The sequence below is a fragment of the Bos grunniens genome, chromosome 16 (genome assembly GCF_055505025.1).
Source record: "Bos grunniens cultivar Pamir isolate PY7600 chromosome 16, Bosgru_T2T1.0, whole genome shotgun sequence".
Lineage (NCBI taxonomy): Eukaryota > Metazoa > Chordata > Mammalia > Artiodactyla > Bovidae > Bos > Bos grunniens.
Window position 1 is genome coordinate 77,771,700 of NC_141180.1, and position 12,794 is coordinate 77,784,493.

A 12,794-nucleotide genomic window follows, 5' to 3' on the forward strand; every position below is an offset into this window, starting at 1 on the left:
TTTCACAACAAGAGAAAATTTTATTCATGGGAGTATTTCTATTACCAGTCTGCTCAGCTACAAGATCAGAGCAACATTTTTGCCTTCAACTTAGCCTTCTTTCTTTCCAGAGAATATTTTACTTTCTCCATTGTTAAGTCACTTTTCTTTAACCTTTGTGTAAATTTCTTTATGGCTTTGCAAAGTTCCTTACTCTCCTGAAAGGCAAGCTGAAGAAAAACACTTTTTTAAATTACAGTTTAAGAACTGAGACCCATTGCTACCCCTCAGAAGCTAATGAGTGGTATTTAGGTCCCCAAATGAAGGCTTCAGTGGGAATCTGGGTCTTCAATATGATGAATCATCTAAATTTGCAGGATGGCTGTGGACTGCCTGAGCCCCTTCCAGGATGCTGCCAAGTGTCACTCTCCTCCCACAGGGGCACAGAGATATATATAAAACCTTGCAGTTAGGTGTGTCTTGGGGGAAGGCACCACTGTCTGCCATTAGGGTCATTTTTTATTTGCAAAAAATAAAATCTAGAGATTTAAGTTTACTCATCATCTTAGTAATAAATATAGACTAAGAGAGGAGACAGGCTTCCCTGGTGTCTCAGTAGTAAAGAATCCACCTTCCCATAGGAGATGTGGGAAGAGGTGTGGGTTTGATCCCTGGATTGAGAAGATCCCCTGGAGAAGGAAATGGCAACCAACTCCAGTATTACTGTCTGGGAAATCCCATGGACAGAGGACCTTAGTGGGCTACATAGTCTGTGGGGTCTCAAAGAGTTGGATATGACTTGGCAACTAAACAACAACAACAAAAAGAGAGGAGTCTCAATGAAAACAGATCTTTCCGTGTTTTTGTGATTTTTATTAAAGTCTGGAAAAATTTTAGAGACTTTTCATAGCAATACTTCCAAGTCTAAGACATGAAATCATGTATCTTGCTCTTTAAAGCACATGAGACAACAGTTCTTACCAACAGAGCTTCATGAGACATTAATGGTGATGGTGGAGAATGGGAGCTCATATACAAAAACATGAGTTAGTAGTTTATGAGTCCCACTCTACAAACAGGCCAAGATGAGCCCATTCAAAGGCATTGCAAATGAACAGCTATTTCCTGAGCATGTGCCAGCACCGAAATCAGGCCCTGGGGTCACCACTGTGAATAAGACAGAAAAGAGCCCACTACTTACAAGTGCCTTCTCCAACTCTAATTCGGCTGGTTTGGGAGCTTCTTGGATCAACTCACAGATGGGAGGGGCACTGGTCCACTCCCCATCAATGCACTGTTGGTGCTGTGTGCCCACCAGGCGGTACCTGGGCACAAGGTAAAATGGAAACAACTTTTACCCTTCCATTTCTTGAACTGGGCAACTAAAGTTGGTTAATAGTATTTCACACTGTGAAATAGAAATACTAGAATCTACTTTCTTGCCCCAGAGCTCTAATGCATTCTTAAGTTATCTCAGTATCACACAACAATCATAAAGTAAAACCACTGTCCTGGGGATGGAGAGGACCCAAGAAATATATCAGCATGTAAGATATGGAGGAATGAAAAATTCTAAATATGTGTTTTTAAACACAGAGTTTGGGCTGGGGAAGGTAAGGGAGGAAACTCTTCATCATTCAGTAATTTTTAAAATCAACTGTCATCTATGTTCCAAAAAGCAGTAGAAACCTAGAGACAGCTTTCAAATAAATCAACTAGAAAAACAGGAGAGTTGATGGAAAAATCCACTGGAGATAGAAATGCCTGTGAGGCCTCATGACTATGGGTTAATAAGATTGAGGCCAGAAAAAGAAAAGGCTAGGAGATCATTAAAGGGGCGACCAGGCAGTCTAAGTTAAGGTTAGGCTTTAATTATGATGTCCTAAGGATCTATGGGCTTCCCTGGTGGTTCAGCGGTAAAGAATCTGCCTGCCAATGCAGGAGACACGAGTTCAATCCTTGGTCTAGGAAGATGCCCTGAGAAGGAAATGGCAACCCACTCCAATATTCCTGCCTGGGAAGTCCCATGGAGAAAGGAGACTGGCAGTCTACAGACCATGGGGTCATGAAGTGTTGGACATGACTTAGAGACTAAACACTAACAGCAAGGATCTAAATAATTCTATTCCTATACTTTCATATATTCTGTGGGGGGGGGGGGGTTGGTTTAGTTTTTTGTTCTTCTATTTTTTAGAAAAACTTTAAACATTCCATTTTGTCTTAGCTAAGAGAAAAGAAAGTGATACATAAGTTAGGATAAATAGGAAAGTTAGACTGTCTTCTAGAACTTGGGGAGACCTGGCAGTGGGTAAAGCAGCTCTCAAAATCAGAATGTGCCTGATAACCAGCGGACAAGGTTAAGACAGACTGGGGCATTTCTAAAACAAGGCTACCAGTCAATGGGCAAAGTCTTATGTTCAAAAGTCTGCAGTACACTTACCTTGCTTGACAGTAATAAGTGATGGTAGATCCTGACTTGAAATCTCTTCCTTCAAAATAGCCATGAGTTGGAGTCTCAGGAGGGCCACAGTCTCCTGGTAGACAGGATTATAAGAGTGACAGTTGTGAAGCACTCCTGGAATAATGCTCAGAGCACAACATCAGCCACCACAGTGCAATGGTCTAGACCAGCACCCGCCATCTTCAGAGCAGCCCACGTGGGATCTCGGACATGTTCTCCATTTATTTCTTTCTGGTCAAAATCATATTTGTCCATGGGAAAGACTCCCCACCCTGGCTCATTCTCTGGGTCATTAGAGATTTGAAAGTACTTTCTGATTGACAGGAGTGTGAGGAAAGGAAGGTTAAGTTGTAGAGATGCTAACTGTCAGTGTACAAGAAGAGAAAAATTAGATTTTAGGTAGAGATGGAAGAACTCTTGAAACAGTAGATAAATAGAGTGAGCTCTGATGGAGATTGACTGCCCCTGTGGGACAGTTGTACTATATGAGAGCTTCAGGAAAAAAGAGAACAGAACTGGGAGGAAAGAGAGTGAGTCTGTAAAATTGTGGAGAGAGAATCAGGCAAGGTACTAGATGTTATGTGTTTTGTTTTTGGCCCTTCCACTAACCATATGGCATGAAACAAGCCTTTTCCCCTTTCTGGGCTTCCTCCTTAATCTATAAGATGAGCAGGCTAAATAATATTATCCCTAAGGTCACTTTCAGCTCTGAGGTTACATGAGTCTAAACATGTTGATCAAGATTAGTGGCTAAATTCATAGTAATTATGTAGGTATGTTTATTGAAAAATAAAGGTCTTCAAAACATAAAGATAACTAAAACACCAAGGCATAAAAAAGCATGTGTAATATAATACTATTTTTGTAAAACAGTCATATACCAACATTTATGAATAGAAAAAAAAAGTCTGAAAATTATATACGAAGTACTCTGTCATTCTAGAGTGATAGGTCTGTAGGTAATTAAATATTTTCTTCTTTTATCTTCTATATTTTTCTACAACAGAGGTGTATTGCTTGAGCAATTAGCAAATAAATTTTCAAAAGATCAAAACCTGATTTCAAAGTTATGTGGAAGAAAGAAAGAAGAATTGCAATGAGTTGACTGAGGAACTACAGTGTTCTGAATGGACACCTCACCAAAGATGTACAGATGGCATATGAAAAGATGCTTTACATTATACGTCAGGGAAATATAAATTAAAACAACAAGACACCATTGCACATCTATTAGAATGGTCAGATTCTGGAGCATTGACAAAACCAAATGCTAGGAAAGATTTGGAGCAACGTTATCTTTCATACACTGCTGATGGGAATGCAAAATGGTATTTTGCACTTTGGGGTCACTTTGGAAGATATTTTGGTGGTTTCTAAAAAAACTAAATATACGCTGATCATACAATCCAACTCCCAAAGGAGGTGAAAACTTACATCCATACAAAAACTTTCACATGGATATTTTTAGCAGCTTTATTTCTAATTGCCCAAACTTGGAAGAAACCAAGATGTCCTTCAGAAAGTGAATGGACAAGTTAATGGTGGTACATCCAGAAATATTATTCAGCACTAAAAAGAAATGAGCTATCAGCCATGACAAGACATGGAGGAAACTTATATGGATGTTACTAAGTGAAAGAAGCCTATCTGAAAAGGCTACAAATGTATGATTCTAACTATATGACATTCTGAAATAGGCAAAAATAGAGAAACAACAAAAAGATCAGTGGCTGAGAAGGGTGGGGGAAGTTATAAATAAGCAGAGTACAGAGGATTTTTAGGGTGGTGAGACTACTCCACATGAGGTTATAACGATGTACATATGTCCTTAAACATTGGTCCAAATCCATAGAATGTACACCACCAACAGTGAACTCAGGTAAACTCTGGATTTTGAATGATAATGATGTGTCAGTTATAACAAATGTACCACTCTGCGAGTGATGTTGATAATGGGAGGGAGGCTGTGCATGTGTGGGTGCGGGGGCAGCAGGGGGAATCTCTGTATCTTCCTCTCAATTTTATTAGAAACCTAAAACTGCTCCAAAACATGAAGTATTGAAATAAAGAATTAAATTTTGCAGTGTCAGATATGTACCATTCCAAATGAGATTTTTTATTACTTTTTTTTATTTTTAAATTGAAAACTCTGGTTAGGATTACATTGTAATACTGAGTCTGTGTGTCTTGGATCTTTTCTTTCATTCATACCTTCTTTTCCACTCTTTGATGAATTTTGATAAAGGTCTCATGAATGGAATTATTTTTACATTTCAATATTCGTCTAATAACTATTACCGGGAAGTGAAACTGTTGATTTTTCAATATTTATTTTGTATCCAAGAATTAGTAATTAATAGAATTACTTGGATTTTTTATGTATATTTTTCAAATGATGATATCATGTGACTCACTCTAGGAATCTATCCTGTAAAAATAATAGCATAAAGTTGTATGTGTATACACATGTATATATATATATATATATATATATATATATATATATATACACACACACACACACACATTCATTTCATCACTGTAAAGCAAAACTATGGAAATAGAAATAAGATATAGAAATAAATGTTCATCAATATGAGAGATGGCATAGCCACATATACTTAAAGAGTAGGAGACAGAGCTTTACATACTGATCTGAAAAAGCTCTCATGTATATTGTTACATGAAAAAATAAAGCTATTTCAAAAATACAGATAGTAAAATCCCATCTTTGTAGGTAAATATGTGGTTCATAACACTGTACAAGAGGCAGTGATAAAAAACCATCCCCAAGAAAAAGAAATTCAAGAAGGCAAAATGGTTGTCTGAGGAGGCCTTACAAACAGCTAAAAAGAAGAGAAGTGAAAAGCAAAGGAAAAAAGGAAAGACACACCCATCTGAATGCAGAGTTCCAAAGAACAGCAAGGAGAAATAAGAAAGCCTTCCTCAGAGATGAATGCAAACAAATAGAGGAAAACAATAGAATGGGAAAGACTAGAGATCTCTTCAAGAACTTTAGAGATACCAAGGGCTCACTTCATTCAAAGATGGGCAAAATAAAGGACAGAAATGGTATGGACCTAACAGACACAAAAGATATTAAGAAAAGGTGGCCAGAAAACAAAGAAGAACTATACAAAACAGATCTTCATGACTCAGATAACCACAATGGTGTGATCACTCACCTAGAGCCAGACATCCTGGAATGTGAAGTCAAGTGGGCCTTAGAAAGCATCACTGCAAACAAAGCTAGTGGAGCTGAAGGAATTCCAGTTGAGCTGTTTCAAACCCTAAAAGATGATACTGTGAAATTGTTGCACTCAATATGCCAGCAAATTTGGAAAACTCAGCAGTGGCTACAGAACTAGCAAAGGTCAGTTTTCATTTCAAGCCCAAAGAAGGGCAATGCCAAAGAATGTTCAAACTACCACACAATTGCACTCATTTCAGATGCTAGCAAAGCAATGCTCAAAATTAACCAAGCTAGGCTTCAACAATACATGAATAGAGAACTTCTGGATGTTCAAGCTGGATTTAGAACAGGCAGAGAAACCAGAAATCAAATTGCCAACATTCATGAAATCACAGAAAAAGCAGGAGAATTCCAGAAAAATGTCTACTTCTTCTTCATTGACTATGCTAAAGCCTTTGACTATGTGTATCACAACAAACTGTGGAAAATTCTTAAAGAGATGGGAATACCAAGCCACCTTACCAACCTCCTGAGAAACCCATATGACATAGATCAAGAAGCAACAGTTAGAACAAGACATGGAACAACTGACAGGTTCCAAATTGGAATAGGAGTACATCAAGGCTATATACCATCACCCTGTTTATTTAACTTATATACAGAGTACATCATGAGAAATGCTGGGCTGGATGAAGCATAAGCTGGAAACAAGATTGCCGTGAGAAATATCAGTTAACCTCAGATATGCAGATGACACCACCCTTATGGCAGAAAGCGAAGAAGAACTGAAGAGCCTCTTGATGAAAGTGAAAGAGGAGAGTAAAAAAGCTGGCTTAAAACTCAACATTCAAGAAACAAAGATCATGGCATCCAGTCCCATCACTTCATGGCAAATAGATGGGGAAACAATGGAAACAGTGACAGACTTCATTTTCTTAGGCTCCAAATCACTCCAAAATCATTTAATGCAGCCATGAAATTAAAAGACACTTGTCCCTTGGAAGAAAAGATATGACCAACCTAGACAGCATATTAAAAAACAGAGACATTACTTTGCCAACAAAGGTCCATCTAGTCAAAGCTATGGTTTTTCCAGTCGACGTGTATAGTTGTGAGAGTTGGACCACAAAGAAGGCTGAGCACCAAAGAACTGATGCTTTTGAACTTTGGTGTTGGAGAAGACTCTTGAGAGTCCCTTGGACTGCAAGGAGATCAAACCAGTCCACCCTAAAGGAAATCGGTCCTGAATATTCATTGGAAGGACTGATGCTGAAGTTGAAACTCCAGTACTTTGGCCACCTGATGCGAAGAATTGACTCATTGGAAAAGACCCTGATGCTGGGAAAGATTGAAGGTGGGAGAAGAAAGGAATGACAGAGGACAAGATGGTTGGATGAAATCACTGACTCAATGGACATGAGTTTGAGCAAGCTCCAGGAGATGGTGAAGGACAGGGAAGGCTGGTGTGCTGCAGTCCATGGTGTTGCAAAGAGTTGGACACAACTGAGCGACTGAACAGCAACAAATGTCTGTTCATGTGTGTGTGCATTTATTTAAATATCTGTGTGAACAGAATAAAAAGTCATTAAACACATCCAACCAATTACCTCTAAGAGCTATAACTTGTACTGACAAAGAAAATATGCTCAATTTTTATTTTATGTAATTTTGCAATGAATTATGGTTTTTTCCCCTGTTTTGTGTATCTTTCAAGAAAAGTTACTGCTTAATCTTGAAATTTTAATAAAACATAGTCAGATGTCCCAAACTACCCTGTTTTAGACCTACTAGGAATCCTACTTCAGGAGGATTATTGTTGGGTACTAATCATTTCATTAGAATCCATTGCTTGAGTTGAGGCTTGACTCTTTCTTGACTGCCTGCTAGATCCTAAAACCCTCCCCCCAGATAGAAGAAAGAGGACAGTGTTTTGGATTTGTGGCAAATGTCTAGATTTTCACTCCTGATCAGTGTCTTTGGGATTTTCACTCTTTTCTCTTATACTTACTGCTTTTGCTGACAGGAGAGTGAGTCACCCGGGTGTGGTTTTCTCGACACTGGCTCCAATTGCTGCCCTTAAAGATGCAATGGTCATTGCATTTAAACATGAAAGTGTCATTCACATTCACAGGCTCCAAGGAACTGAACTCATCAGTCACCAGCAAGGGGTCAGGATAGTGGCCCACTGAACAAGAAAACAGTCAGAGAGCTGAAAGGGCGAAGTTGAAACCCACCACAGCAAAGGGTAGACTTCCTCAGGCTTCATCAAGAAGAGTGAAAACAAGAAGTAAAACTGCATCTTTTGTTTATTTATTTGTTTGCTACACCACACAGCTTGTGGGATCTTAGTTCCCCAGCCAGGGATTGAACCTGGGCCCTCAGCAGTGAGAGTGCAGAGTCCTAACCACTGGACCACCAGGGAATTCCCAAAACTTCACCTTTTATTATGGACTGGTTGCTGCTACTGCTGCTGCTAAATTGCTTCAGTCATATCTGACTCTTTGCAACCCCATGGACTGTAGCCCACCAGGCTCCTCTGTCCATGGGATTCTCCAGGCAAGAATACTGGAGTTGTTGCCATTTCCTTCTCCAAAGGATCGTCCCTACCCAAGTATCAATCCCACATCTCTTACTTCTCCTGCATTGGCACTTTATCACTAGTTCCACCGGGGGAGCCCATTACGGACTGGTACCAGGAGCCAAACCATATCAGTGCAGGATGAGAAAAGACTGGGTTGCCCTAAGTAAGGAAACATCTAAGAGTGACAACTGACATTAGAACTTACTGAAATTAAGCATGTAACTGGAAATTACCAATAGCACGTTCATCATTCTCTTCTGTTAAGCATTGCTCAAAATTCTTGAGCCCACGTTTAAGGCAAGTGTCTCCTTCCCTTTCATCCTGTCAGATACACACATTAGTCATCATTTTTTTTTTTACTTTTTGTTGTTGTTGTTGTTGTTGTTCTCCCCAGGTGGAAAAACAAAAGAATACAGAGGGATGTGAATTTGGTAATATGAATAAAGGACAAATATACAGGTTTGCTTTACTCTATGTATAAAGGAGAAATTTTCACTCTAGGTAAGAAGCAAAACTAATCTAGCCATTCCTAAAAACAGTATTAATAAAGAGCATGTGGACTAGTTATTCTCCATCTTTATAGACATCACAAATGAGTTTTGTGAACCTAAGCAAATCACTCAGATTTCAGGTATCACATTTATAAATTGAGAACATAAATTTTTCCAATTCAAACAGTAAATGATGGATAAAATGGTATGATATATTTACTACAAAATAATAATGCAAAGCAGACTTGTAGATGAAAAAAGTCATGTATTGATAATACATATGAGTTCCCTTTTTTAATATTTAATTAATTTATTTATTTGGCTGCACTGGGTCTTAGTTGGAGCCTGGGGGGTTTAGCTACCTCACTTGCATTGGCAGCATACAGTCTTAGATACTGGATGACCTCAAAAGTCCCACAAATGAGTTCATTTTATACTTCTGTCTTTTGTATATGTTTAAATTTTTTCATAACATAAAAGTTTTAAAGCACTGTGATATTAAATAAACTAAAATTCCCCCACAAAAAAAAGTAGTTTTAATACATAGAAATCCTTTCCTTCTTGTAGGGGTGACTGGGTCTACTAATTCAGCTAAGTTAATTCTGACTACAAGCTGATGGTTCATACAGTAAAGAATCTGCCTGCAATGCGGGAGACCCAGGTTTGATCCCTGGGTCAGGAAGATCCTCTGGAGAAGGAAATGGCAATGCTCTCCAGTATTCTTGCCTGGGGAATTCCATGGACAAAGGAGTCTGGCAGGCTACAGTCCATGAGATCACAAGGAGTAGGGCAAGACTGAGCGACTAACACTCTTACTTTACTTTCAAGAGCTGAATGGGCTTCCAAGTGTCACAGTATTAAAGAATCCACCTGCCAATGAGGGAAACTTGGGTTCGATCCCTGGTTCTGGAAGGTCTCTTGTAGAAGGAAACGGCAACCCACTCCAGTATTCTTGCCTCGGAAATCCCATGAACAGAGGAGTCTGGCAGGGTACAGTCCATGGGGTTGCAAAGAGTTGGACATGACTGAGCACACACACACACAAGAGCTGACTGCTGCTGCTGCTGCTGCTAAGTTGCTTCAGTCGTGTCCAACTCTCTGCAACTCCATAGATGGCAGCCCAACAGGCTCCCCCGTCCCTGGGATTCTCCAGGCAAGAACACTGGAGTGGGCTGCCATTTCCTTCTCCAATGCATGAAAGTGAGAAGTGAAAGTGAAGTTGCTCAGTCGTGTCCAACTCTTCGAGATCCCACGGACTGCAGCCTACCAGGCTCCTCTGTCCATGGGATTTTCCAGGCAAGAGTACTGGAGTGGAGTGCCATCGCCTTCTCCGCAAGAGCTGACTACATACCTTCAAAGGAAAGACTGCCACTAGAGTACTTTAAAAATGGATTCCTAAAAGTTGAGAATTTTTTTCTTATAAAGTCTTACCATGGCCTACTAGAGGTATGATGTGAAAGTATACAGTGGGATGACAAGATGAACAAAGAAGCAGAAAGATCAAACTTACAGCAGCACTCAGGAGTGAGGGCATTCCATCCCTTAGAGGCATCGAAAAATCGTTACATAAGTTAAATCCCCAGAATTTGTCCTTTTCCCTCGTTTGCAATGAATATGCTATCATTCACTGGGGGAAGTTTTGGATAGCTCTTTGTTGGAAGGAAAAAAAAAAAACAAGATTCTCTTGACATGTCACATGCCTTGAGGAAGCACTTACTGGAGTCCCCATCATAGTGTCTTTTTTGCTTGACTCCTTGTATTCTGACTCCTGGTATTCTCCCATGTCCATGGACATCCACATCCTTTCCTCCCCAAGGATTCCCAAAGTTTTGTTTTCAAAAGAAAAACAAGAGTTTGACTCAAATTCAGCCATTAGTTATCCACTCCTAAAATTACAATCCCCTTTCCAAATAGTGGTACCAGAGTTTATCATAAATAAGACCTCTCAAGATTTTGAAATTGATACATTTTTCGTTTCCAGAACAAAAAGGGAAAGTAGCAAAAAATGACTCACTTCTTAGAACCAGGTCATTAAATATTTACTGTTGAGTACAGAGCATAACACCAAGTAACCTGAGATTATTCAATAAAGGAAATATGTTTTTATAAATTTCAATTTCATTAAAATCTTAGACAGAATGCCTCATAATCCACATGCTGATATAAAATGCCTTACAGTCTGAACTTAAGAAAAGCATACATACCATCTGAGGCAGAAATCAGCCACACATCCACAAGATAGCACATAAGCCAAAAAAACATCTTACAATCAATTGTTCGAACCGGGTTAGAAATAACCCAGCCTAAGACCCTGGTTTGGATCAAAATAGGTCTTCTCACACCACTTAAGATCAGACCAATCACTCCTTTCTAGAGACGGGGTTGTATTGATTTTTTTCTTCCCTGAAAGGGAAAAGAAAAAAATTCTATGATAGGAAATAAGAATAGCTGTAAGGAAGTTGGTACAAGGAAAGACACAAGGGGGTGATAAAAAGAATTGCTAGTTTTAAAACTCAGTTTCAGAAATGGCCTGTGTTGTTTATGCAAATCCAGTTGACCATCCCTTTGAACTGCAAGCCAATCATTCCTCAACAGATTCAAGCTAAATGGTCCTACTGTGACCTTCACTTCTGTCAATATTTGCCAGTGTTTGAGTCCACCTTGTGCCGCTCTCTCCAGCACCGTGGGTGGAGGCGGGAAGTGAGGGGAGAAGTGCATTCCTGGTGATCTCCAGAGCACAACCTGACTCTGAGTGCTACCGCCCACCCTCCCGCTTCAAATACCAGGTATCCAAAGGCTGCAAGCAACACTGAAGCCCCAAAGCTCAAGGAAGTCAACTAACCTTGCCCGTCTCTGACAGCCTCCAGACAGTGTTGCCTCCCAGAAAGGAGCGGGTCCTGGTGGATTCCAAACTTGAGGAGGACTCCAGAGTCCTGCAGCGACAACACAGTCCTCGTTGGCCAGCTCCGCACTAGATTTCCATTCCATGCTCTTTAGAGCAGGATTTGACCTGAGTCCAGAGTCAACCAAATGAAATGAGAAAGGAGGGGAACGCTTGGTCTTAGGAATGAAAGCATGTAAATTTGCTTTTGGTTTCCCATAGTTTCTTGTTCATGATGATTACAGCCATTAACTCGTTGTCTGTGCACCAATTATAAAACTGGGATAAAATTACTCAAAATTTTAGGTTTAAATAATATAAAACATCATAATAAATATAAAGCATAAAGATACAGTAAAGTCTCAAATGTGATTCTCATCCCCACCCTTTATCATATTCTGTTAATGATTTATTAATGTTTTTCTCCCACACTAGACTGTTAAAAAACAAAATTCACCTGAGTAAATTTCAAAACCTAGTTGGTTTTATCCAGCAATTCATGAATCAGGCAACACACCGTCTAGTAAACAGAAGGGCCCTCTGAGGAGTTGTACAAAATGCAGAGTTTTATTAAAGAAGAGTGGGGCAAGGAAGTTATTAACAAAAGAAAAGGAATAATTGTTTCAGGGTTGGTCACCTTCTTTGGGGGAAATGATGAGAATCTAATCATGCAGTTTATTTCAGTTGGGCTGACCAGAAAATTCCAAAGTGGTCCGATTACAATTATATTCCTGGGGAAGGTCAAAATTGCAATTAGGTCAAGTATTAAATCTAGGTTTGGCATCAGGACATTAACAGAGATAACGCCATTTGGGACCTGTGTTTCTCTCTTTAACAACCGTCAACAACTCTAGAACAGGAGTGTGGCCTCATCTGTGTTTGCAATCCCTTCCTCTGCATTGCTTAATACAAAGTAGAATCAGCTGCTAAATGAAGTAAAAGCAACGCAGGGTAAATAAAAAGAACAGTCACCCAGAAACTCTACCACAGCTTCTCAAATCCATACTGATAGCTCATCATTGATTATATGTTGCTTTTGTAGTGTTTCCATATCTTTGGTCAACTAATATGTAAGATCTTATAGTGCAAGCATCTTTTAAAGTATAATTTTCAAAAAATTAATACATGTCATTCATGTAATTATTGGAGAAGGCAATGGCACCCCACTCCAGCACTTTTGCCTGGAAAATCCCATGGGCGGAGGAGCC

At 39.4% G+C, this 12,794-nt stretch overlaps 1 protein-coding gene and 1 non-coding gene across 3 annotated transcripts; both read right to left on the reverse strand.

Annotated features, from left to right (window-relative positions):
• On the reverse strand, positions 1-11,871 carry C4BPB (complement component 4 binding protein beta). Of its 2 annotated transcripts, XM_086342863.1 has the most exons (6): positions 11,548-11,871; positions 10,910-11,108; positions 7,642-7,708; positions 2,420-2,513; positions 1,181-1,304; positions 1-209 (listed from the first exon to the last, which is right to left on the reverse strand). In XM_086342863.1, the coding sequence occupies exons 2-6, from the start codon at positions 10,910-10,912 to the stop codon at positions 66-68; spliced, it is 432 nt and encodes a 143-aa protein (XP_086198989.1). In that variant the 5' UTR covers positions 10,913-11,108; positions 11,548-11,871; the 3' UTR covers positions 1-65. The 2 variants fall into 2 exon arrangements, with proteins under 2 accessions (XP_086198989.1, XP_086198988.1); XM_086342862.1 differs by lacking the exon at positions 11,548-11,871 and having other exon boundaries at positions 7,642-7,818; positions 10,910-11,237.
• TRNAE-CUC (transfer RNA glutamic acid (anticodon CUC)) lies at positions 7,983-8,055 on the reverse strand. The gene has a single exon. It is a non-coding gene; the product is annotated as a tRNA-Glu (tRNA).
• Positions 11,872-12,794: the final 923 nt, after the last annotated feature.

Bases quoted from the DNA above. Each gene is read 5' to 3' on its own strand.
- C4BPB (XM_086342862.1), bottom strand. From the start codon at position 10,967: ATGTTTTTTTGGCTTATGTGCTATCTTGTGGATGTGTGGCTGATTTCT. The intron at 2,514-7,641 runs GTAAGTATAAGA...CCTGTCTACCAG, and splicing joins CTCTCCTGTCAGCAAAAGCA to GAGACTGTGGCCCTCCTGAG. The intron at 210-1,180 runs GTAAGTAGTGGG...GTTTTTCTTCAG, and splicing joins TAGAGTTGGAGAAGGCACTT to CTTGCCTTTCAGGAGAGTAA.